General features: G+C 45.7%; 3 protein-coding genes across 6 annotated transcripts; 2 read left to right on the forward strand and 1 right to left on the reverse strand.

Annotated features, from left to right (window-relative positions):
- Window positions 1-7,354: 7,354 nt before the first annotated feature.
- On the forward strand, window positions 7,355-8,438 carry LOC6620800. Its single transcript, XM_002044962.2, has 2 exons — window positions 7,355-7,725; window positions 7,837-8,438. Exons 1-2 carry the CDS (start codon window positions 7,485-7,487, stop codon window positions 8,238-8,240), a joined length of 645 nt encoding a protein of 214 aa, XP_002044998.1. The 5' UTR covers window positions 7,355-7,484; the 3' UTR covers window positions 8,241-8,438.
- Window positions 8,439-9,332: 894 nt separating this feature from the next.
- LOC6619092 (protein unc-79 homolog) lies at window positions 9,333-24,665 on the forward strand. Of its 4 annotated transcripts, XM_032721197.1 has the most exons (27): window positions 9,333-9,424; window positions 9,617-9,725; window positions 9,791-9,910; window positions 10,048-10,209; window positions 10,273-10,443; window positions 10,509-10,784; window positions 10,850-11,548; window positions 11,606-12,268; window positions 12,325-12,596; window positions 12,662-12,763; window positions 12,815-12,959; window positions 13,768-13,824; window positions 14,647-14,726; window positions 15,199-15,261; window positions 16,454-16,777; window positions 16,839-16,987; window positions 17,046-17,779; window positions 17,835-18,590; window positions 19,843-20,110; window positions 20,169-20,811; window positions 20,870-20,944; window positions 21,005-22,225; window positions 22,287-22,465; window positions 22,521-22,675; window positions 22,730-23,448; window positions 23,505-23,683; window positions 23,743-24,665. In XM_032721197.1, exons 2-27 carry the CDS (start codon window positions 9,671-9,673, stop codon window positions 24,560-24,562), a joined length of 9,087 nt encoding a protein of 3,028 aa, XP_032577088.1. In that variant the 5' UTR covers window positions 9,333-9,424; window positions 9,617-9,670; the 3' UTR covers window positions 24,563-24,665. The 4 variants fall into 4 exon arrangements, with proteins under 4 accessions (XP_032577088.1, XP_032577089.1, XP_032577091.1 ...); XM_032721198.1 differs by lacking the exon at window positions 13,768-13,824; XM_032721200.1 differs by lacking the exon at window positions 15,199-15,261 and having other exon boundaries at window positions 9,334-9,424; window positions 17,835-17,912.
- On the reverse strand, window positions 24,589-25,977 carry LOC116801461. The gene is made up of 3 exons (XM_032721201.1): window positions 25,785-25,977; window positions 24,996-25,713; window positions 24,589-24,939 (listed from the first exon to the last, which is right to left on the reverse strand). Exons 1-3 carry the CDS (start codon window positions 25,928-25,930, stop codon window positions 24,814-24,816), a joined length of 990 nt encoding a protein of 329 aa, XP_032577092.1. The 5' UTR covers window positions 25,931-25,977; the 3' UTR covers window positions 24,589-24,813.
- Window positions 25,978-26,034: the final 57 nt, after the last annotated feature.

Genomic DNA, 26,034 nt, shown 5'->3' on the forward strand with positions numbered 1-26,034 from the left:
CGGCGATGGGGACTCTCCATAGCTCCATAGCTTCCCCCCTATTACGTTGTGTACACAATATTGTTAAAGCTATTATTTCATGTTATGTTATGTTATGTATTTGTACTCTGGGCAAAGTGGAAATCGCAGTTGGAGCGAAACTCCTGAAGCTTTTGTAAAGTGGAGGGGCTGCAGCTAAGTGGAGGTGGAGCAGGAGTGGCGACCAAATCAAACTGTCCCGCCATACCGAGTAGTGGGTAAAGCTTACTTAATTGACGTTTAGTGGACACTCGAATGCAAATGCTACAAAGGCTAAAAAGTTCTAAAGGACACTGTGAGAAAAGAAGGGTATTGAACAAAGTTATTTAATAAAGATTATTATTTGATTCTTAACTCTTACAGCGATTAACTTCGTGAGTTAATCTTTTGGCCACATTTTTTCGCAGTGTATCGATTGGCAGCAGCGAGTGTGTCAGCCAGGTGGAAGCTGCGTGGATTTGGCGGGCGCGATTCCCATCAGTGCTATAAGTAGTTTTCCTTTCCGAACTCAAACGTGGATGCCTCTGAGTCCAGAACAGTCCAATGCCCCACTCCGCCACCGCCGCCGCCCAATGATGACGTTGATAATGAGCATGTTGCCCAGTTGCCATTCCTGCTCATGATTTCTGAAGATGCGACTGCAGCAGAAGTAGCTGGAGTAGCTGAAGCCCAGACATCATTACAATATAATTGATGGGTTATAGCCGGCTAACGGTAAAGCCAAAATGTTTCCTTTTTCACTCATTCGAGTATTTTTTGATGGGCTGGTGGTAGCCAGTGGAAGCCAGTTTTTGGCTGGAAATTATCATTGTTCCGCCTGACAGCTGAGAAGCTGTGCGTTTGGGCTTAAAGTATGAATATGGAAAATGGCTATAATGCCGCCAAATCGGGTGGGTAATGTGAGCGGTTGACATAGAAAACTACTTAGGATTGGGTGGACTTGGCTGGAAGCTCCATGGGATGTTGGCCAACGGGAGGTCAATAAAGTAAATATTTATGGCTAAGCCTATGGAAGCTAACCCGTTTAGGAACAGGTGCCAATTAATAAAATACATTTTTGCATTTCCAGAAACATTGCTACTGCTGAAAATAAACACTCATATGGGATTATTGATTATCATTCATTTAATTGTTATTTATGAAATGTATATTTCAGGTTAAAAGAGTTCATATATCTCCGCTAAGTTTGACGTTTATGAAGTTCTGTTCTCAGGTTCATAAAAGTCAATGTCGAAAATGGTAACAAAAACATTTGATAACCAACTCCTATATACCAAATCAACCGATACGGCATCAATTTTTTGCAGCACTCAAAGAAAAACCCTATTCATTTCAATGTCATTTGGCGCTGGAGCAAAAAGCAAAAGGCCAAGAGCACTGAAAGTGTATCTTAAAAGCGTATCAGTATCTGTATCTGCAGCATATCGAATCCAAATCGAAGCGTTTAAGCAAAAACACCAGAAATTACAGCAAAACATTTGCGGTTACCGCATTTTTTGCTTTTTGTTTTGCCATTTCATTTTCGTTGTTTTTTGCGGAACTCTTAGCCATAATGCCGCCTAAACCGCAGCTGTATCGGCCAATTTTTCCTTTTCTTGCCTTCAGATACGCTGCACGCACCACAATGTAGATGTGAATGGGGATGAGGATACCGGCGCAGGAGAAGGAACCGGCGGAAGGATCGACTGGGCTGAGGAAAGGGCCCGTTGGAGGGCGGGAAAGTAAACTGCATTCGATTGGGTTGATGGCCATAAATGGTGCGTTAATTAAATGCTTTATTAACATAATGAAATGCAGCAAGGTTTGGCATAGGAGACGCAGACTGATCCCTAAAAGGTTGATTAAATTTAATTAAATGCATTTTGTTAAGTATTTATCTTGCAAATAAAGAGGTTGTAAACCGCATTGACTAATTTACTTTTAATACAACTTTGCAAGATGCAATTTATTGTTTAAAACAAAGGATTTATCTGTATACCAATTAAGCTATTGGTTTATCATAATGCTCCCAATATTAAATCATTTTAAACACAACTTCTGCAAATTGCATAGCAGATCAAGCTCAAAAAGGGTTTTAAGTTTAGTGTAGCGCTCCCTGAAGTGCTTCTTGGCCAAAGCCTAAAGTTTGGGCTAATCTTCAACGGTCATTTAGCCTTGGGTCGTTGGTTATTTCGGCTCTGCTCCGTTTTGCGAAGCAGGGCATGCAAAATTAGGACCGAAAAAGGATGCGAGGCGGAAGCTTGGCCAAAACGCTGGCCACCAGATTGTTACCGTTGCCTTTTCGGCTTTTTGCCCTGTTGGCCAGCCAACACTTGTTGGCCTGACCGGGAGCCTTTGTTTTCAGGGGACTGGCACTCCGGAGTGCGTTTATCTTGCGGTTCCTTTTTTTCGGGGCTCTTGTACACCACACACACACTCCACGCCATTGATCACGATCCATAATGAGCGATAACTGCAGTTGAGCTCAATTTTTTTTATTCGGCTGTTCAGCTTTTGTTAGGTCCTGAGATTGAGAGCGGTATTTTATTTTTGCAGCGCGCTTTTTTCTATGTTACGTATCTGGCGGATACATTAAGTATCCGCATATCGCTGGCTAACATGTAGCGGCATTTTTTGTTTGTCTCCTGGTAAATTAAACTGTTAACTTGCCATGTTTAGCTGCCATTGTTTGGCCGGCGGACCGGGCTAAGCGGTCTGACATTGTTTTGCCCGCTGCGCTCCTTGGGCCGACCGCTCGTGGGTTACATATGTATGTCTTTCGGGGGATCGGGTATCCAGTATCTGTATCTGTATCGCTATCTAATCGCTTTCTAATAGTCTGCGGCAGCCAGCGCGATCTATGTTAGCTGTCAGTCGGTCTTGTTTGCCAAATAGATTTTTTCCCTCTTAAACATATTAATAAATTAGAAAATGTTTTTTCTCCTCGCTATTTTCTGCTGCTGCTGAATTTTTTCTAGCTGGCCTTTAAACTTTAATGCATAGAGAATTGCATGTCGATCGATCGACTCGGCTGCAGAATAGCCAACCTTCAAAATTAAGTTGTCTCGGTTATTTATGTTTAATTGCTGGCTTCTGGCTACAGTGTTTTTTCTGCAAGTTTCCGTAATTAATTACCATCCATAGTGTGATGAACTTTAAGCGGACTTTGATAGCAAACGGGGAATTCCTCTGGAAATCATCAATGAATAATCGTGAGAAAATGGTAAGTTGAGTGTTTTCTTTGGCGACTGAATGGAAAACTCATGCATTTCTAATATACCCATCTGCATCTGGTTGGATTTCCCTCGAACTTACTTCACCAGCCGGAGAAAAATTACACCCAATATTTTAGAGTCGTACATCAAGTATTTAGCAACTTTCTAACCATCTGCATAATAAATTGAATACATCAGAAACTATAAATAATTGCCAACAACTGCAGGTCCCAGCCGGCAGCGAGTCGCTCACCAAAATGAAGAAATTTTGCCAGAATTTCGGGATTTGTGCGTGTGGCTGACCCGAAGATGAAGGCGAAGGCTAATGGCCCCCAAACGACCGCAACGACAGGCATTTACAAGTTGGCCAACTGTGCGCGACAAGTGCAGAAAAGTGGCAATAAAACCACTCAAGTACATCCTCGATACCCTGCAGTAATCCATGATTAGACACCTTTTCCCAAACTACTTAATAATTTAATTCAAGAAATATCGTAGAAGTGACTAAATTGACTTGTCAATTGTTCACCTAAAAATTGGCTATTTTTACAAGAAGTATTTGATATATATAAAAAGTATAAAACCAGTAATTCTCATATGATCAAATATAACTTCCTTTGGCCTTGCATTTCGCCGTTGTAGTGCATCCAGTGGGTCCACCAGACCGCATCCGTCCTGCTGCCAGATGAGCATCAGCGGTGTGTGTGCCACAAGCCAGGAGACGACCGCGACAACAGCAACATTGGCGAATCCAAGAGCAATATCAAGGCAACAGGAACAGCAACGGGGGCCAGGCAATCGGCCAAACTGTCAGACATTGTGCGTTGTGTGCCAAAAGAGCAACCGCAACAGCAACAGCAAAAGCTACAGCGACTGCGGCACAACAGCAACAGACAGGCAAGAGACAACGGACATGCAACAGGCGCAAGTCAAGTGAATGGCCAATGACCACCAAATTGGCAGTAAAGCATACAAAAATAACTTCAAATGGTCAAAAGGTTAACAAAATCAAGCAGAGAACAAGAGGAGACATCCAGCCAGGATGCAAGGAGAAGCGGCTGCTGCTGCTGCAGCTGCACGCTCAACATGTTGCCAGCATTCCGTCAGAGGCAACTGTTGCACGTTGCCGGTTGCCAGTTGGCGGTGTGCTTGTTGCAACAGCAACATAATCCCCCAGCCAGTGCGCAACGAAAAAATGATTAATGAGTTGCCTCATTACCTGGCGAAAATCAATGTCTTGCGCATATTCTGTGGGCCAAGAACCCGAGACGAAGAGCCCAAACCTGTCACAGCCACTTGGGCATGTTGCTGCTGCTGCTGTTGCTGCCGTCGTTGGTTGTCGCATAATAAATCGATCATAATTCTCAGTCGAGACTCAAATATCGCATGTGTCGACGCTGATTTCGATGCCGCCGTTGATTCTGATTCCGATCTGGGACCAGCGACAATCAGCTCCTGTCGCACACGACGGCACATGCAACATCAGCGGCAGCAGCAGCAGCAGCAACATGTGAGTGATCCGAGACGGCATTTGCCGCACTTGGGCTTTGACTTTGCCCCTTTTCGATGGCATTTTTTGCCTCTCATATTTTTTTATTTTGCTTTAATTGCAGTCGCGCGCCTGAGCTGGCAACCCATCTGGCTGGTGGTGCTGACTGATTTTATTTATTAAACTGTTGACATTCTGTGTCGCCGCTGGCGCCCTTGATAGCCATCAGTCGATATCTAACCAATTTCGAAGGAGAGGAGTGGCGCCGATTTATGGCCACTTGCATTATTGATGGACTTCATGGCCACGTTGTGACTGGACTGGAGGAGATTCTCTCGCCCAAGGACCAGATGTAATGAAGGATTATGGTCGGACAAATAAGATACCGCCGATTGAGTCACATTTCACCGCGCGTTCGATAAAGTGAAAGTGTGGATCGTAAACGAGAAACTATTTAAACAATGATTACACAAACGCTCAGATATGGATTATTGCTATCATTACACAATATTATTTATTTAAAAACCGACAGTCAAACGGCGATTGAACACCAAGCGACCGATGCGATTGAACTCTTTATCGCCGTATTATCTACTCCGATACAACTATGTAAATATTGTAAATCTATAAAGGCGAACGGCAGTGCCAAATTGAACTTGAGAACCTGATGGAATGGGAGGGGGGAAATAGTACGATTTATGGCCCCTTTATCGGATTCCCAAGAGTGACTGGTTAAGGTTTACCTTTCCCACATAGAGCTGATATTTCCCGGTATCTGTGACGATTTTCAGACTATTTGATCTTTCGGTGGGATTGTAATAAACGAAGAAGACCGAAATATTAAAGTCAACAGCACGGAGTCGCTTGTGGTTGCCATAGCTGTTGCATGTTGCATGTTGTTGTTGCTTGTGCTGCCGACAACAGCAACAGCAGCAGGGCAAACAAGTTGAATGGCATCCAGAGATGGGCAGGGCAAGGGATTGTGTACTGCCAACAGCAGTTTCATTGTTATTGCCAATGAATGAATGCACTTGCTCCGAGGATTTGTCTGCCAGACGACCAACTTATGAGTTTCCATCTACAACTTCGGCCCAAGAGATGTGGCTCCTGCTCCAGCTTCATTGCCCCGAGGGTTGTGGCAACACATTTTGCGGTCTGCAGTTGCAGCTTCTGCTGTTTCTGCAGCCGCTGCTGCTGCTGCTGCTGATGCCATTGTTCCCACTGCCCCACCGCAACACTGCACCACAGTTGGATCCCTGCGCCACCACCAACTCCCATCCAGCGCGATGGTGTTGCTCCTGCGTAAGCCTGCAGGGGGTGTTTATGCTGTTTGTTGTTTGTTATTTGCCGTTTCGCAACTGTGTGTTGGCAATGAATTGGCTGCAAACAACATTTCCGTTTTGGCCATTATATGGCGCCCACTCCACAAATGGGCGAGCATAATAGCCGGCGGGGTAGGTGGTGCAGATGGGGTGAGCTCCCCTTCGCCGCTGACATTTTCACACTTTTCAGCGGAGTGGGTGAGCAGCTTTTGGCGGCGGGCAAAAGGATTGCCTTGCATTATCCTTGTTCATTTCCCTTATGCTTTTATTGCTGATGATTTATTGATGTCCCTTTGTTGTTGGCGGCGTGGGGTATTTTCATTAACTTTTTAACATGGATCGGGGATTGGACATAAATAAATGGGGGACAAGAGCAATCACTTCAAGGGTTATGAAAACTGTCAAATTAAAGGGCAAGCATATGAAGTATCTACTATTGTTAAAAAAGATATATGTATAACATTTCATACGGGATTTTAATTCAACATTCGGTGGTCCTCTTCTGATTGCACTCTTATAGTATGTAATTGATGAATTTTAATGGCTTTCAAATTGGTACGATAATGTATATCTGTTTTTCAGAATTTCAACACCTTCGCCAGACAAAAGCATGCTGCAAGTGCCGCAGCAACTGTCCATTGTTTCGGGTATCCTGGCCAACCAATCGGCAATACATAACTACATAAATTAACGGACCTCGATTCCAGGAGCAGGACCACGGAAAGGGATCGGGCCAGAGCCGGAGGGATGGCGCAGTGTCGACAGCAGGAATCGCCACCAGCTCTTCAATTGATTTTGCGAAAGCACTTTGTTGGTGGGCCCCATCTCAGGAACGGAACACTGCAGCACTAACTGGACAGCGCACAGCGGACAACGGACGGCGGACTTCGAAGTTCGAACATTTGAGACAATGGGACAGCAGCAGCAGCATAACAAGGGGTATTGTGTGTAAGTATTGAATGAATTGCCTTTGGCTTTCATTTCAGCTCTTTTTTCTGGGGCTGCAGGCTTCAGTCCAGTTTGGCTTTGTCCTGGCCGGGGAAACGGTTCGATTGCGGGAGAAAATGAAATCAAAGTCGTATCAATTGAAACCTGTTTCGATGTCGTTGTTAACACATGTTAACCAAACGTAGCCAAATTGCCAAGGAAAATGCAATAAACGTGGCAGCAGAAAACGAAATCGATATTGTTTTTATCTACATGAGTTGTTAAAGCCATTGTAAAATACATTAAAATAAAACGGCACGATGTTATATATAGTACCTTTTTAAACCAACTTAACTGAATTCTACTTTTCATAAAATGTGACAAGAACTAGTTGCCTCTGAATTTGCTGGCACTTTACGTCTGGTGTTCAATTCAACAACACGAGTCACATTAATCTTATATTTCGTACAAAACCGATCCATATTTTATTGTAAATAAAATTCAATAAAATTCCGGTGGACGTATTGGACGAAGATGTCCGGTCTGCAAGATATTCCGCTTGCCGATCCCGAGGGTCTGTCTGTGGAAGGCCCCGAGGTGGCCCCCGCTCCAAAGTCCAATTCCTTGAAGCGCTTCTTTAAGATCAGCAAGAAGCCACTGATGCGTGACCAAGTGGAGGATGACGACGAGAATTCCTCGCAGGACAACAAGGAGCTGGGAAAGTCTAACACTATAAGTCGCTTCTTCACCCGCATGAAGGGAGCCAATAATAAAGGTAAGCTCTTTTGACAGGTATTAAATAAGATTTGTTGAAAAAAAAATGCTTGGCTAATGACTTACAATTAAATGGAGCGCTCCTTGAATAATCATAAACCTCACTTGGCAGATGCTCAAGATCCTTCGAGCTCGGTGGTCGAACCCGTGGATAAGCCGCTGCCGAATGCTAAACCCACGATTAAGACATCCATTTCATCCTACTGGAAGGTGCTGTTCAACCGCCAGAAGAGCCAGCGCCAAAACGCGGCTTTCGGACAGTCCACTGCCAATAAAGTGGATAACGAGTCTGAAGAAGTCCATGAACTGCAGCCAGTGAGCCCAGATCCCGATACCTATACTCAGCCGACTGTTAAGGATGAGCAGGATGAAATGGAACGTGGCACGGGCCCGGAGCCACCCAACCCGAAGCCCACCAAAAGTGTTGCCAGCAAGGCATCCGGTCAGGAGATTCTCAGTGCATTAGAGGGCGGCCAGCTGTCCACCAATGATCACGAGAATGCGGCTTCCATTTAGCCGTCTTCAGTTAACACCAATCAAACACGTTCTAGTATCTCTACCGATCTTGAGTGAAAGGCTTAGAAGTCAGTTAGGGAGCTGCTTCAATCTTACACAATATATACTCTTTAAACAGTTCCCTGCACAAGGATTTTCGCTTTGATTCCGAGCTCACGAAATAAACACATACACGCCCCATTATGTTGGTCCTCTGAATTATGGTGTCATGTCATCCTGTCTGGTAAACCCATCCGTTTTTGGTCGTCAGTGGGGTCACAGAGTTCAGTTAAATCGGTTGTTAAAACGTCTTCACTGGGGGTTTTGATTTCCTAAACGAGTTTCATGTTTTGTGGGGTTAAAAGGTGCCGCATGAGCCAGACAACACCGAGAATCTTTTGAGGTTTTCACTTTCGAGGGAAGCCCTAAAGGTGAGCCACCCCCAAAACTAAATCCAGTAATGAGTATTTAATTGTTGGAAGATGTGCTATTAAAGAATAAGGGTGCCGAAAGTTTTATTTCATACTTAATTTCAGTATCGATATACATTTGCAAATTGCTTGGCTGACCGTAATCAGTATATATATCAGGTATATATATCTCATGAAAGAGTAGTTTTCTTATCTCTGGAAAGTCTGAAACACACCAGTTGCATATCAGGATAAACAGCTGGGCGATGTTTACCAACATTGAGCAGAATCTGCGCAAACTCTGGACCCGGCTGAAAGTAGTAAATATTTACATTGGCTAGACCAAAACAAGCACTTGTTGAAAGCCGACCGGTGAGTGCGGCAAATGCGAGATAAACACGCGATATGCGCATGTCCTACTTCCGAACAGCTGTTTCTGGGGGCTGCTGCCGAGGGTGGGTGGTAAAAGTGGGTCAAGTACCCACCCCACAACTTCAGTTCTCTCAAATTCCCTTACATTTAAGCTGAAAAATACTAAATAACATAGCCCATTTAATAATTAAATATATTTAATATATATTCTAGCTTAAACCGCTTTGTAAAGTGAATTATAAACCGGTATAAAAGCCAAATTGGTAAAGATGGGGTCAAAGGGCGTCCTACAGATAGCAAAATTCTTGCACAGATACACACCATAAACTCAGTTTAGTTATAGAGATTTTTCTTCGTGGACGTGGCTTGCCTTAAAACCCGTAAAAAATTGCAAATCTATTGAAAAAACTAACCAATTTCGAGGTAAGTTTGCCAAAAATATTAACTTAAGTTCGTTTCGCAACCGGGTTGTATGAAAATTCAATGTTTTCTATGAAGTTTCGTGCGCTTGAGCACTTTTTCAATGGCAGCATCTTTCTGTGCGATACATTACGCAATTCTGGGCGTGAAGTGTTAAATGTTTTCTAAAAGAAATCTTTTTTTGCCTTATTGCAGAATGCGAAGTCCCTCGGCAGCAGTTTCGGCAATGCGAAGGATTTGTCTGATATAATGACTGGCAGCTTTAAGGTGCAACTCATCAACATGGGCACTCGCGCTGCCGCCTGTAAGTTTGTCCCCAGAAGTCTCAACTTTGTAGGGCGCTCAAAGGACCTTTTTTTCTGCTTTCAGTTCAGGCAAAACTGAGAGCCCTTCATGAATACCACGTTCGTCTACTGCACAACGTCTTGCCTGCGCCCTCTGGCGTCGATATTGCTAATAATATCAAATACTTTTCTCAAACTCTACTAAGTAAGTACCTTTAAAGGATAGAGTAATCTATGTAACTATCTCAGATCAAATTAATTGTAATATCTAATATTTTGGTCTTGTAAGCAGCATTAGCATAGCTCAGCCACCAATTTATGTCTAATATCTTTAATTTACAGCTGTCCTTAAGGATGTGCGCACCTCGCCGCACGAGCTTATCCGCGATCCTCTTGAAGATCCCACTCGCATGTCTGCCTATCCCAATCTCGAGTACGGCAACCTCTACAATGCTCTTACAATGCTCATCGATGTGGCACCTTGCATCCAGTACGGCCAAATCGGTGAGATACTTTAGGCTTACAATATCTTAATAATACTCTAATGTGTCATCTTTTCATTTGCAGTCTTCGGAAAAGCTCTATTGCAGTGCCTAAGCTGCATCCTTCCTTTTCTGGACAAAGATCTTATCGATAATCTACCCTATCTTGTAAGCTCTACTATATCAGTACTACCACCAGCGTTGCACCAATGCATCATCAATGCTCTATGCTACTATATCTTGCCCTTTACTATAAGTGAGTAGTGGCTCAATCCCCAGATTATAGAAACTTCTTAATAATCTTTAATGTTCAATCTGTAGCTCGTCGCAGCTCCGACGAACAGGAATGTCAGGCCTGCCAGTCAGTGTCCTCGGTCATCATGATGGTGCTGCAGTACTCCAACAATCCAGCTCATCATTGCCAGCTCCTGGAGTGCCTGATGACCCTTAAGCACAATGTCGTCAAGGACATCCTCTGCGTTGTGGCCTACGGAACCGCTGTTTCCCGCACCTCGGCTGCCAAGCTGCTCTTCTACTACTGGCCAGCCTTCAACGCCAATCTATTCGATCGCAAAGTCCTACTCTCCAAACTAACCAGTGAGCTAAAACTTTTGTATATGATTACCCCTATTATCTTACCTCATCCTTCCTATCACGAACAGATGACCTAGTGCCCTTCACCTGCCAGCGGGAGCACTGTCCCAACTCCGGTAACGCGGAGGCAGCAAAGGTGTGCTACGACCACAGCATCAGCATCGCATACGCCCCCGACTGTCCGCCGCCCCTTTACCTATGCATCGAGTGCGCCAACGAGATTCATCGGGAGCACGGAAGCCTGGAGTTCGGCGACATCCTGCATCCCATGCAGCAGGTGTCGATGGTGTGCGAAAACAAGAACTGTCGCTCCAACGAGAAGTCCGCCTTCTCCATCTGCTTCTCCACGGAGTGTGCCAGCTTCAATGGCAACCATCCGATCCGCTACTGCAGCCAGTGCCACAGCAATAGGCACAATTCCCGGCGAGGTGGCGATCACGTGGTCCATCGCAGTCTGCAGCCCGCCTGGCAGATGGATCCAGAGATGCAGATGCACATGGTGGAGTCGGTGGTGAGCCTTCTGCGAGAGGCGAAGCCACTAAACTTTGAGCCCGGCAAGGAGTCCTCGTCGTCCGAGTCCAAGAAGAATGGCTCCGGCATCACAGCCGACAATATTTCTCTGGAGGAACGTCAGAGACTGGGACGTTATGGTATCTGGCTACTGGTGGGTCGCTGTACACCCACTGCAGATACTCCCGTGGAAGTTCTGGGCAGGATTCTAAGCATGCTCTTCCACTGGTTTCATGTAACCGCTTACTCATATGATGGTATGTAAAGATGATAAATTATTTGCACACTTAAGAACCATCACAATTTGTCTTTAGCTGCCGGACAAGTGGAAAGTACCATTGAAAAGCTGAAAGTGGATCACGTTTGCAACTGGCTGAAGGACATCTGCCGCATCCACTACAACGTCTTCATCTCCTGCCTGCTGCCACATCCCCCGGAGTATGCCCGTGTTGGAGGCCACTGGGAGACCTTGGCGTCGCGAACAAGCCACTTAAAGGAGGGTCTTCAGCGGCTAATATGCCTGGTGCCATATGAGGTTATTACCTCCGAGATTTGGGACTATGTGATGCCGCACTGGATGGAGGCCATCACCAACGACGTGGCCGAGAAGGAACTAAACGAGCTGAAGATTGTGCTCAGCAAGATCCTCGATCCGGAGATGTCGCCTCTGGGCTTTGATGCCAAAACCATGTACAATTTCGTGGCCATTCGATTTGAGAAGACAACGGCAAAGGTGCAGCAGCAGGCGCTCCACTGGCTGCAAATCCTCACCAAGCTAGAGATCCTTATCCCACTGGTTCAACTGTTCGCCATGTTCGGCGATGGTGTTCGCATAATGAAATACGGCATCCAGCACGAGCTGATGCGCGAGAAAGATGCCCAATCTCAATCCCTGGCCAAGGCTCCCAAGACCCCGTGCAAAGAGAGCAAGGAGACCAAGGCGGATATGGCCAATCCGCCCAGGCGCAGCTCTATTTGTGAATATGCCTTCAACTAACATTTTATCACTAAGTATAATAAATCCTTTCAATAGCTCCTGTTGTCGAGGATGACTCTGGTAATACTTCTGCCATTTCGGATGACGAGGCGCCCACGAATCGTCACACGGAATTCTCCACGGATGCTGAGCACAACCTCACCTGTTGCATCCTCATGCTGGACATCCTGCTGAAGCAAATGGAACTACAGGATGTGGAGCAGCACATGGGCATCCATACGAGTGTCTGCGAGAACGTCTCCAGGCTGATCAAGTGCATGGTCACGGCAGCTCGAGTGGGTCTCAGTAGTCATGTCTGCGCCTTAAAGGTGAGTAAATCGTTTTCTTAACTCAATAAATTCCCTTAAATTTAACGAATAATTTAACGTATTAGGTGGCAGAGTGTGCTTACTGCGAGGCATCCATCATGTGGCATCAGCTAGCTACCAAGTTGGTCCAGTTCATGGCCCCATTGAATCCAGTCCGGCCACCAGATGTAAATCATCGACTTAACAGAAACTTTACCTTCTTATGAGTGATCTTGCAGGTTCCCATCGAGGACATCATTGAGGAGGAGAAGTCCTCGCGCAAATCTCCACCCGAATCCGACAAGGAAAAGACTCGTGATCGAGATGTTTCCCTCTCGATGGCTCCACTACCCATTCCCTTGGGACCTTTAGGAGGATTTGCAGGTACGCTCCAGGCTTTTCAACGCATTTCCCCTTTATTTCAAGACCCCTAAACAAACCCCCGTTGTATCATAAGCCGTCTATAAAGTCCCACCAAAGTTTCTTACCCAAAACCAACCCCAAACCTACCCACTTATAAATAAACTAACCACCGTAACAGTAAAGCAGTGAAACGTCACCAAAAAGTAGCTAAATGTAGACAGTACTTGAGCCTGGTCTATATAAAATATATTACATTTTTTGGGCGAATGGTATGGAATGGCGACTCGCCAGTCGAGCGTCCCTATAAACAACCTAACTTAGCCTAAAACCCACGTTAAAACGCAAACCGAACTTTGTTTCAACCTACAACTAGAAACCTGCACTGCTATGCCTTGTAAACAACTACCAACTTGACCCAACTAAACCATCCTCAGACTAAATCAAACAATCTCAGCAGTATGAATTAACAGCCATCTAAAAGATCATTCGTGAAAAACATACCGTCATCCCGATCTCATCAGTACATTATCTTTTAAGCCATAACTATTTGTCTATCTTGCTATCTCTCTCTACATAAATATGTATATTTGTTTCTCTCTCTCTATCTCTAACATATTCTACTCCGCGTCTGCCTGTACAAAAATAACATAACTAACGCTATCTTTCTCTCGCTCGATCGCACCCTCTTCCGCGCGTACGAAACTGTCTGTCTCTCTCACACTCCAAAACTTCTCGTCTATGCCCAAAAATAATCTACAACTAATATCTACTCATGAAATACTACAAAACTAATACCGTACTAAATTTAAAATCTATCAATCATTATCAGATATCTTTAAGCTAGATCAATTCTTTTCAGACGATGGAAAAATTATTATAATGGCAGGTGATGCACCACAAGAAAATTTTTCATTCGTTACAAACAAAAAAAAAAAAATCAAAAATACAAATAACAAATTTACATTACATTATGAAGCATTTGTTGAAACATTTCGTTACTTCACTCAAATAAACCAAAAAAAATATTTTCTAAGCCATACGACACGAACCACAGAAGAAGACAACAATAGTTTCGCTCGATCACTCTAACCAACTTAACTTTGTCTCCACAAACACACGCCACAACACTCTCTCTATCTCTGTTTAGCGTTACTAGAGTATATGATTTAGAATATCCAAGCTTTTATTATATCTAGTTGACCTCCGTAGATTGACCGCCCGCCCCTAGAGAGTTCAGTTCTGTTTTGCTACAATCGATCGATCGATGTCCTTTCGGTTCGGCTATAGTGCTCCCAAAAATGAAACACAAACTGCGAGTTTTTAATCCAACACTACAGATGCACTGAAGCCACACGAATTTTACACGATCTTTGTTTTTCGGTTGGCAGTACGAGTGCCTAGTTTAAATCCTTCCGTTGGACTTGAATAAATTTCAAAACCGGATAAGACTAATCCACGCGTAGTACCCGACCCGATTGGCAGTAATGTAAATCGAAAATGCCTGCATGAGATTCTTTCACCGATACACCTATTTTCTAACTATCCGAATGACACTTGTAGGATTTCTATACGTATGCATGGTTGATTTGTGAATGCCAAACAGTTGTATGTTGTATGACCACTAAGCGAACTTCATTTTTAGCTGGACTCGCCTTCCAATCTGTACCGATCAGATTCTAATCCCCATTTATACTTCTCTTTGAAAAAGGTCCTGTGCCGGTGGCCGTGCCCCAACCAGAACCGCACTCCGTTGGCGGAGTGCTCGTCCACATGCCCCACGTCTGTTCCGTATGTATTTCGATCATAAGCAATGCCAACCGTACACATTATGTTCTTCAGTTGTCACTCCTTAATTGACGACCACCATACTCGAATTTAAAGTTTCTTACACACTACAAACGAAATAAAACAAAAGAAAGAAAGAAAAAAATAACAAAAGAATAAAAATAAGAATAAGAAATGTAACTCAAAATATTATGCGTTGATTGTAGGTATTTTGAAACACCCCATATATATACATATATATATTTTATATATTTGCTATAAATATTCAAACTAATTAATTACAGCAAGAAAGCAACACTAAGTTAAAGTGAGCATTCGAGTTATTTCATTTAATAGACACACATAATCTCTATTCGATTTACTTTTGCTTTCCTTAACACAAATTCCAATTCAATGTTTTACTTTTCAAAATTGAAAATCGATAATTGTCGAACGATTATACAAACGTTTTCATTTCTTCATATATTTTTTATAGAATAACGAAAATGGGCATTCAGTTGATAGTAATGAATTGAGAAAAGTTCACGCCACAGACGAGGTACTTTGTGCATTCTTAAAAAAAAAAGAAATACCAAACAAAAGACAAACAACTCAACCAACAAAAGCTATACAACTTTGTTTCAAATTTAAGTTTTTTCATTTCCCCAACTATTAAACACCCATGCGATCCGATAATTATACAATTCGTTTTTCTATATCTATAGTTTTTTATGTCCAGTCAACAAATCGTACTCTTCGTGTTAAGTGTAAATAAATGTACAGAGTGTTTTTTCCGATATTGGTTAAGTTTTATTTTTGCTTAACAAGTCAACTTTTCTTTCCAATTTTTTTTTATTAATACTTCAGTCCTAGAATATTAAACTTAGAGACATTATAGATGACAAATAGGTTCAAGCAATGACGAAACGTAAGATAAATTAGTGATAATTTTAATTTACTTTAAAGTTTATAGATAATTATACTGTTAAAAATTAAAGATTTTGCTGATTAACATTATTCACGACACTTGAAAAGTACTTTCTCTTAGAGAAAATACTCCGAAATAAGCGTTTTAACTAACTAATAGTTAATAGTTAAGAGCATTGCAATCCGAGTCATAGATTCCTTATTACTTTTTTTCTTTACTAGTTTTTTAATAATTTTATTCAACTACTGTGTCTCAAAGTATCTTGTATGTGTGTGAAAATAAATTACAAATTATCGTAAATCGACCAAGAAATCAAAAAAACGAGTTATATAAATGTACATTTCTTTAAGTCAATCTCGATTTTACATATCTTATTTAATATGTAAATATTGCGTTCCATGCTAATTTTATTCACCTAACACTTAATTCATTTGTTTTATGGATCATTGTTGAAGAGCATGTTCAATGTACAGCACTTTCACAGTTAATTGCCTTCCTCCACCTCCAATCAATAAAAAATGAAATGTAATATTACTATAATCACAGCAATGCACAGAAAATGTATCAAAATTTATGCAATTTTACGTGTGTATGTATCGTTCTTGATGTAAATTACCTTGTTACCTAAAAGAATCTTAGAACGGATATGTAAGTGTAAACGAAACGTCAAAACTTCCCGAACATTGCATTTGTCTACATGTGTTGTCAAAGGAATGTAGCATACCGTACACACCATGTAAACCACGTGTATATACGATGTAAACTTGTTGCGAGTCCTTGGCACTGTGCCCCTTGCTAATCCCACATCCTTTGTCTCATGCAGATCATGACGGCCACGGTAGAAACAGTTTCAGAGCAACTCGACCTGGCCTCCATCCTGCCCACAGACCGGGCCATAGCCCGCTCTATAACCCTTTCCGACGCGGACGTGGGCAGCGCCAATGTCAGCGTGACCAAGGCCTCGGTCATGGGTGAGAACGGTGCCAATGGCGGAGCGGCCTGTGGCGGCGGTGAGAACGGAAGCGGATCCGAGGAGGACGAGGAGGAGGAGGACAGCGACGACTTCTGGCACACCTCCGTGGGCAAGTTCAAGTTCACCCTGGACACGCTGCCCCAGCCACTCCAGTACATCCATCAACTGCTCACGGTAGGAAAGTGCAATTTGTTATAAACAAGTATTAATAGCCACAATCCTCTTGTTCCCAAAGGAAATACCTACCATCAAGAAGCCGGAGATCCTGTACTATGTTCTTCAGTGCCTGAACACGATGGCTTTGCATGGCGATGCTTTGGCCAAGGCGGCGAGGGAGCAGAGAGGCTTCTTCATCTGGTGCCAGGAGAACCTTCTGATCAAGAAGTAAGTGTTTACCATGGAATATGATCTAGTAATCCATGGAATAATCTATAATTTTCAGCCTTTGGGAGCTCTGCAACGCGGAGCACTCTCACATATGCCAGGTGGGCGTGCCGCTGCTGCTGCACTGCATCACGCTGCCACTCGGATCGGACGTGTTCTGGCGCGTGGTGCAGGAGGCTTTCCACGACACGGACTGGCGCGTCCGCTTCACGGCAGTGGAGCGAGTTACCGTGATTACCCGCTTCATGGACTCCACTCCCCTGCGCTCCGAGGTGGGCCTTCAGACGGCCCTGGCCACCGCCTTTTGCCACCTGATCGCCAGCATGGACGACATCAATGTGTACGTGGCGCAGCGGGCGACTCTCTACATTGGTACAATCCATGACACGGCAATTCGGTCGCTGCTCTTCTGCCTTGAGTCCCAGTTCGATCTCTTCATCGTGGACCGTCCAGTGGTGCTGCAGTCGGTCTACCAGTTGCACAACTCTCTATCCGATCGCAAAATGCTCGGCTGGGAGTTCTTCCTGAATCGATTCGACACACTCTTCGTGGAGGCGCAGATCAATCTGGAGAAGTGCGGCGACATCTCGTACCTGCGTGATCTGCGGAACTCGGACAACGGCAGCGAGGCGCTCTCGGCCAAGATTCAGAAGGCGCGGGAGGCACTCAGCCAGTCGGATACCAGTGGAGGCATGGCCAAGACGCTAAGCGCATCTTTCGGCACCAAGTGGCCGTATAAGCGAACCATGTCCGCTCCGGCCAGCATGGCTCCAAGACAGGACAGCAAGTTCGGTGAGTTCTCTATCAAAAGGAGCATCACAATCCTTCTAATCCTCCCTTCAAACAGTTCCCGAGAAGGAGAAGATCTACAGCCGCCAGGTCTCAGCGCCTATACTGAAGCGGAAGACCTCGCGCTTCGGACTGGGTCAGTTCCTGGGCAGTAGTAGTGGGGGGGCTTCTGGCAGCAGCCAGTCCGTGAACCCGGCCGCAACGGCAGCGAGCTCCTCGCGACCCAAGCCGCCGCCTTGTCCCGTCCACCAGCCAGCGCACACGGCCTTTCCCTATCACACCCACCACCACCATCCACATGCCCACCATCCGTACCCTCACCCCCATCCACACCATCATCCGCATCATCATGCCGGTAGTAGTGCACACGTAGCCACCACCGCCACCACTTCGGCCGGTTTAGTCTCGACGCACAGCCAGAGCCACCAGTACCTGGTGCACTGTGTACCCCCCAGTCACCACAGTCCGATGCCCACGCTACAGGAGGCGGAAACCCTGCTCCGGTCCCAGGCGGCCGCCGATGCCGCCGCAGCGAGTGGTTCATTCGGTGGATCCCTTGCTCATCCGGGCCAGGAAGCAGCGGCGGTCGGAACGAGCACAGCCGGAAGCAGTGCGGGAAACCCGAATCCCCATCACTCCTTTCACTCCCACTTCCAAAAGCATCCGTCGGCACCCAACCTGCTGCCCCCGCCGCCGGCCCCCAGTCCCAGCCCCTCAACTCTGGCCTTCCCCATGCACTGCACCTGTGATGCCGCACCACATCCGCATCCTCAGGTCTCGGGTGCGGCGGCCACCGGCAGCGCGGCGAACCCAGGTAGGTGCTAGAGCACGTGTGTTCCACTGTGTCAGTTCGTTTTGTGATTCCCCTCCCCTCGGTGGCGTCTGATGATCGGTGTTCTAGCAAAATGCCTACACCACTCACAAGGGATGATGATGATGCGTAGACTTGGAAATGTATTATAGATTATATATTTTTGATATTTTTAATTTTTTAAGTTTAAAAACATTCCATATCTGGAGATTTTTAAGTCACTATAAATTATGAAAACCTAATTGAAGATACTTTCGAGTGTACAACGTTAATCACCAAATAGTGCACGAAAATATACATATTAAGTTACTTTTCAAAAACTACATTTATAATAATTTTCAAATTATTTTTCAAATAATCATAATATTTAGAAATCCCATCCTCGTGAGTGGTGTATCCCATTTTCGGTGTTGCTTTGGCTTTGTCAGTGTGTAAACACCATTTGCATTATCATTCAGAACAACCAAGATCGGAGAAGTAATAGAAATAGAAAAGAAACTTTTTTTATATTTTTTCGAATTGGCAGTATCTCCGTATATTATATATGTTTTATTATAAAAACATTTTGTTTCTATAAGTTTTACCTTGCTTCCTTTTTTAAAATATTACTCCATTAAGGTGCCTATTATTTTTATATATCTGATAATTATCTGATAATATCTGATAATTTAAGAACTGTCATTAAAGCATGATTCATCCCAAACATAAGAGCATGTTCTACCTAATAAGCACATCTATAGCATCGCCATCGACCATTCTCCATCGATCTATGTATCTGCATCACACTGTTCTATATGAGTGTTATATCTGTATTATCCAGCTGAGGTTCTAGTTGTGTGTGTTACTCTGCTTTTCATAACAAATGTCGTTTAAGTGTGTTACCCCTTCGAACTGGTATGTATGCTAACTATTCTATCGCGGTCCACTCTACATAAGAAAACTCTACTCTTTCTACCTCCAACCGTCTCTGTTTCAATACTTTTGAATTTCCCCTCGAAAAGTTTAAATTGAATGGAAATTGACGCTTACTCTACAGAGACATAACTGTATATTATACAAGAATCATACAAAATTTTAAATCAACATAAGCAAAAATCAATCTAATTGTGGAATTGGCATGTGGCTGTGACCAAAAAAAAAAACAAAAAACAAAATCAAAAAGATATTGGTGTTTTGCCCTCTTCCCCTTCATCGAGATGCAATTTATAAAGATACTAAATTATGAAATATTTCTATCCGCTAAATCCCCACGTAGATGGGCATATCCACTCATTGGGCGGTCTGAACGATGACAACCTCATTGGACTACTGTCGAGAATCACGGAACTGGAGGAGTCGGATCGGGAAACCATTCACCTGCTGGTATTCATGCTGATGCAGTTTATGTCCCGGACGGATCAGGCTTATCCATCTGAGGAAAAACCGATGACCAAGACCCAGAATATTGTCCTCAAGCACCTGTTCCTACTGCTAGGTCACAACCAAATCGACAAGACCTTCCATACCACTCCGGAATCTCTAAGGTATTCGATATTGTGTGTTGATAATGCTGTGGTAAATAACAACAATTTTTTTCCCTAGGGTTTCGGCGGTCTTCAATGCATTCCTGGCCAATCTTCCTCAGGTTTTGGACCAGAATCATCTGATTGGGGGTCTCATCTTGCCCTCCGTCATGCAAATCATTCTCTATGCGCCAAATCCGACGAGCACCTCGGGTGAATCCTACCAGAACATAGTCTTCAACTATTCCCTGTGGCACCTGGAGCAGTATCCGCGGCGCAACTGGCTCTTCACCTTGCTGGTGGTGCTCTACAAATACTCGTACACTCAGCCTCCTCTCAGTGGATATGTGATCGCTGGGATCCGTTTGATCATGAACAGCCTGCGTGGCCACTTCCACCAATGCCGGCGCATTCCGACCACTACCATACTGGACATACAGGGCGTAGGCGGCGCTGCTCGATCCCGTGATGTCAGCCAGCCGTCGCTTGGCACGGATCCCGACGACAAGGAGGCCAGTCCGCCGGCCAGTCCCATGTTTCCCTCGGAGGGAACTAGTGCCGCGTCCAAGAGCAAGGGTAATGTGGCCTTCACACCGAAATTGCAGCATGCGTTCCGGAAGTACAACGACTCCAGCCTAGATGCAGATGAAACGGAATCGGAACTGGTGGCCATTCCGGAAAGCGATCTTTCGGATAGCACTTTACACGGCAGCAGTGCACCGGTTGGTTTTCAGTCTTGCAATGTCTTACAATTTAAGTAATCCGTATTTTACGTTGCAGGGATCCTTTGATGATACCATACACTTCGAGGACGTCATGCCACGCAACCGTCGAGCTCTTGAATACACTGAAGAGGTGAGATTATTACATTGCATATTATATTTTAAATACTAAAGCTAGAATTGTCCAAACCAGAAATCCACAAAGTCCCACAAGTCGTTGATCACCACCAAGGTCGGCGATACGTACACGACCAAAATTAAGGCCACCACTACCAGTGAGACTTTGGTGACCACTCACACCAGGCACAGTTTGCAGGAGGGTGTTCGCATGATCGTAACGCCCTTGGTGGGCGCGGAAACCACAGAAACGGCGATTGTTAGTCCACCAGTGGATGTTCATCGTGCTGTGACCGTCCGCAACAAGTCCCTGGAGAATGCAGCCGCCTCCACATCGAAGATGTTCGCCGCCATAGCCACGAATCACCTGAAGGCACTGGGCGCTTTGCAGGACATGCCTGCGGCAGTGGAAAGAAAAGCCGGATCCAGCAGCGGTAGTGGTAATCGATCGGGCAACGGAAGCGGAAATGGCAGTGGAGGAAGTGCTCCAGCTGCTATCCAGGCATCATCTTCGGCAGCTGCCAGCAAGCCAATTGGACGACATAAGACGATTGTGGAGTGCAGTGCCGGAAACTCGAGCTCCTCGGCGGATGATTCGCGGCAAAAGAAATCGCAAACCAAATCACTGAGACGCACGGATAAAAACTACGGCTCGCCGGACTCACCGCTGTCCAAGATGAGCGTGATGCCGAATCCAAGGGATGAAATTGATGAGAGCATGCAGAGCTTGCCGCCACCCAAGAGCATTGCTGCCCTGGAGATTCCCACTCCGGAGCGTCTGCTGCCCATCGGAACCCAGGACACGGTGGCCACCCTAGTGGAGCGGGTGAGAGATGGCCTCAACCTGCCGGACATCAGTCATCTCAAGCAGGATAGCCTTGATGTATCGGAAAGCACCAAGGATGATGTTACCCCGAGCAGTAGGACGAACTCTCCCCGACGGCTTATTAAGCAGGTGGCTCTGGAATCTCCGCCGAATCCAAATGCTCCGCTTCCGTCGCAACCCTCAGCCGATTTGCACACCTCTATTCTCAAGAATGTGCAGCAAGATCTGAAACAGAATGCCCCCGAAGGCAATGGACTCACCACCAGCAATAGTATCAAGCGTCCTCGACAAAAATTGGCTCCCTTCAATGTGGACAGCAATGCTATTCCGGATATTCGATCACGGTTTGCTGGTTCCTGGCCACCGCCTCCATTTCAGCCCGTGGATCCCGATCCCGATGATGACGATGAGATCGGTGCAGAGGCCTCCAATGGGCATGGAACCCACTCAACGCTTCATGCTCCTCGTGGGGTGAGTCATTTATATTTAAGTGCTCAGTGAGGTATACAATTATAAATCTTTGATCCCGCAGAGCTCTCGTCGTGTTGGAGACTACACCATCGTGGAACGCTGCTCCGACTGCGGTGCCCACATTGAGGAGTACACGGATGAGGAGATTGGCATCTTCATAGTAATCCTAGGAACCTTTATTCATCGAGAACCTGCCATGGCAGCACCATTTCTGCCCGAGATTCTCACCATGACTTCACGGTAAGTGGGATCACTAGTAAATTCTATTCTCAGACTATATCTGCCTCCATTTTAGGATCTGCTTAAGTAGCACCCATGCCTGGCAAGGCGAGAATGGTCCACCTTTGGCCAGCAGTGCCCAGGCGGTGGCCTGTCAGTTCTTCCGCTGCGTGCTTCACCAGTTGGCACCCAATGGAATCTTCTTGCAGGTGTTCCAAACTCAAATGAAAAGTAAGTAATGATCTAATATGAAGGAAGTTATTTAATAACATTTTCTCTTTTAAGTGAAAATCCGGCACCACCATTTCCGCAGCATTGCCAAAGCGCTACAGGATTTCCAGGACTTGAACTCCACCAGTCCCATCTACATGGTCTGCGAGTCACTGACCTCAAAGAAGGCATTACCCATTGACCAGCTACCGGTGATTTTCCGCAACATGGCCGAGTACTTGAATCTCCAGTGCGTTCCCACGGAAGCGGGTGTGGGCCTAGCCGTTTGGTCACAAGCCATGCAGGCCATGGAGTCGCTCCTTCGGCAAGTAATCGTCATCATGCCCAGTCTCACCAATGCGGAGTACATGCTGGACATCATGGCGGCCACCTTGAGGCTCAACTGCGTGCCAAAGACGCTGCTCGATCCGTACTCCAAGATCATGGCCTATTGCGTACAGCATACCAATCTGGAATACCAAACGCTATACGAGCTGTGCACTCTGAACATTAGATCGTTTAGCAAGGATCGGGATAAGAACTTGCTGTGTCGTCAAATGATCTTCGAGTTCGTCCAGGCTCTGAAGTTTAAGTCGAATATTCCGGACCACAATCTACTCACCATAATTGGTTTTGTGCTCCTTGATGCTGGCGGAACTCTGCCTCCAGGTGCTGCTCCTGGCTTGCCTGACGCGGCACCCATGATGACCACCAATTCTGCGGATTGTTTGAGGCAGTATATCAACGATGTCATAGATTTTCTGGCCGATTTCCACACGCTTAGCAAGATTAAGGTAGGATGGAACCAACTTATGAATTTATTGAATTTATTGTTTATATCTTGTTGTAGAACTTCAAGAACGGCCAGACGAGCAGTGGCCTGGGTGAAGACACCTTGGGCGGAGTCCTCAAGGGAGCAGTGGCCCAATACTTGGCTCTGGAAATGTCGCGTGGTAACTCGAGGGACAACAAAGCAGTTTCTCGCTACCTTCCCTGGCTAAACAATGCTCCATCGTCTCTTCAGCAAGGGTAAGTTCCAGATCAGGATTAACATCTCCATACCATTACACAAATAAACGTTTATTTAGACCCAAGGAGTTCACAGAGTGCGTGGGTCACATGCGCCTGCTGTCCTGGTTGCTACTTGGCTCCCTCACTCACATGGCTCTGATGCAGCGGCGCCAGGAGACGCATAGCATACCTACGCCCATGCCGCAGCAGAATAGTCAGGGCACCGGTCCTGCAGCCAGCGTACATTATCAGCATCAAGGAGTGACCTATTCGCAACCGGTGCCGCAGGAAGCTTCCTGCCACATCGCCGATCACATTCAGGTGATCTTTGCCGGATTTGCGGAACAGTCCAAGACCTCCGTGCTGCACATGTCCTCGTTATTCCATGCCTTCACGCTTTGTCAACTATGGACGGTATACTTGGAGCAGATGGCCCACAATACCAACAGCAATGCGGAGGGCAGCACGTTGGGCGTTCTTTTTGAGTTCTGGGCAAAGGTGACGCCCTGCATCTTGCAATTGGTGTCCCACGCCAAGCCGACAGTCAATAAGGATCAGCCGCAGACCCCCCTGGACTTCCAGACGCAGAGTGCTAACTCCAAGCTGTCCGAGATGGTCAACCTGCACTTCCTTAGTCTGTTGGAGGCGTTGAAGGACACCAATTCCACAGTGCTGGGCAAACTGCTACCCATGTGGAGCCCCGTTCTCTCCTCACAGACGCAACTCTCGGACACTTTGCACGTCCGGTTGCAGAACGTAAGGGACTATGCACCGGACTACGAGGAGCAGCAAACGTACAAGTCGGAGGCTCTGCTCAAATGGCTGCAGCGTTTGCAGTTCAAGATGGGCCAGATCGAGTTGCAAGCCTCCACAGCCACGCAGTTCTATTCAATCTAAGTATTCACAGAGTATACACAGTATAGTTATGTATGCTTATAGTCTTATTTAGTAATTGTTGCCTACGCGAATAAATAGTACACAATGTTTCTTGGAAATCGAATAGCATAGGAATCTCATGCTCTGCCCACAGGTTACTCGAACACCGTGTAATGAATGCCACTGGCGGCTGATCCTCTGTCTTGAATCGAAGGATCTTGCACTTCATTTGCTTCGCTGGCTTTTTGCCTGCCTTCGATGAGAAAAGTGGCTTAGGGATCACGATAGTTTCGGAAGGAATCCTTGGTTTTCACAATCGATTCCTCGGGCAGGCCAAGTCCGAGTCGAGAGTCTTTAAGCCTGGCCAGCCGCTGTTCAGCCTGCTGAATGCGAACCTCCTGCAAATAATGTGGATTTAGCATCGAAGTCTGTAGACCACAAGCAACGGAATCACCTTCACTCTTTGCATGTAATCCATCTGTAACGCAGCCGACTCAGCCAAAGGCACCAGCTGGGCCTCTTTGTGCTGGATGAGTGGCGGAGTTGCTGCCGTTATCTCCCAGTGCTTGCCCTTTTTGCGCACCCGCTCTTTGTCGGGATCGTGGACATTGGACTTGGTGGTGCGGAATGGCATAAACTTTTCCCTAGGAGTATTCACATTTGTTTCCGTCTTATCGATGAGGTAGAGGGCATGCTGATCGGGAGGCAACTCCTTGCTTAGCTTTGCGGCTACTTGACTAGCGTCGATTTCTACGATTTCGGCAGGAAGGGAACTGGTGTCACTATGTCCTGCCAAAGCCGAATCTGGGGAGTCGGTTGGTTTCTTAAACTCCTCGATATCCGCCAGATCATCTGCCGTAATTAGACTTGTTGGCGGCGGAATCACCTTGACCTTCTTCTCGTGCATTGTTCCCTGCGCTATAATCCGCAGCGGATCCATCTCCACCTCGTCATCGCTGTCCAGAATGTCGTCCACATGGGCGCCCTCGTCCGTGTTTCTGCCATTCCACTCCAGATTGTTGAGAGCAATTTTGCCCTTTTCGACAATGTTCAGACCGCTCAGCATTCGAGTCGCCTCCTCCACTTCATCCCGCCTTCTGATCTCGGCCAGTAATTTGTCGTACGACTCCTGAAGACGCTTTCCCTTGTCCGGCAGTTGGTGCAGACGCTTTCTAAATAAAGATAAAATTAAAAAGGTAAAATAAATTCATAGGGAGCTCCACAGGTGGAAACTAAAACTCACTTGAACGACAGAAAGTGCGACTGCCTGTCCTTAATCTCCAGCAGCTGCGGATAGGTGAGTGTCTTCAGGTCCTTGCTGTTCTTCTCTTTCGCCTGGCTGGTGCCCGGGATACGGCTAAGCGGAGCAGGAATCACATTATCGCTCATTTTAGCTCACTTATTTTGCTTTCAAGCTAAGTATGACCGTGCAACTGTTGCGATAAAATACCAACTGCTGCTACGAAACAAAGGGCTACCGGAATTCACTTAAC

The sequence above is a fragment of the Drosophila sechellia genome, chromosome 3R (genome assembly GCF_004382195.2).
Source record: "Drosophila sechellia strain sech25 chromosome 3R, ASM438219v1, whole genome shotgun sequence".
Lineage (NCBI taxonomy): Eukaryota > Metazoa > Arthropoda > Insecta > Diptera > Drosophilidae > Drosophila > Drosophila sechellia.

Coding starts and splice junctions, on each gene's coding strand:
- LOC6619092 (XM_032721197.1), top strand. CDS start 9,671: ATGACTGGCAGCTTTAAGGTGCAACTCATCAACATGGGCACTCGCGCT. Junction 9,911..10,047: donor CTTTTCTCAAACTCTACTAA/GTAAGTACCTTT, acceptor TTTAATTTACAG/CTGTCCTTAAGGATGTGCGC. Junction 10,785..10,849: donor CCTACTCTCCAAACTAACCA/GTGAGCTAAAAC, acceptor TATCACGAACAG/ATGACCTAGTGCCCTTCACC.
- LOC6620800 (XM_002044962.2), top strand. CDS start 7,485: ATGTCCGGTCTGCAAGATATTCCGCTTGCCGATCCCGAGGGTCTGTCT. Junction 7,726..7,836: donor GAAGGGAGCCAATAATAAAG/GTAAGCTCTTTT, acceptor CTCACTTGGCAG/ATGCTCAAGATCCTTCGAGC.
- LOC116801461 (XM_032721201.1), bottom strand. CDS start 25,930: ATGAGCGATAATGTGATTCCTGCTCCGCTTAGCCGTATCCCGGGCACC. Junction 25,714..25,784: donor TCGCACTTTCTGTCGTTCAA/GTGAGTTTTAGT, acceptor ATCTTTATTTAG/AAAGCGTCTGCACCAACTGC. Junction 24,940..24,995: donor ATTACATGCAAAGAGTGAAG/GTGATTCCGTTG, acceptor CATTATTTGCAG/GAGGTTCGCATTCAGCAGGC.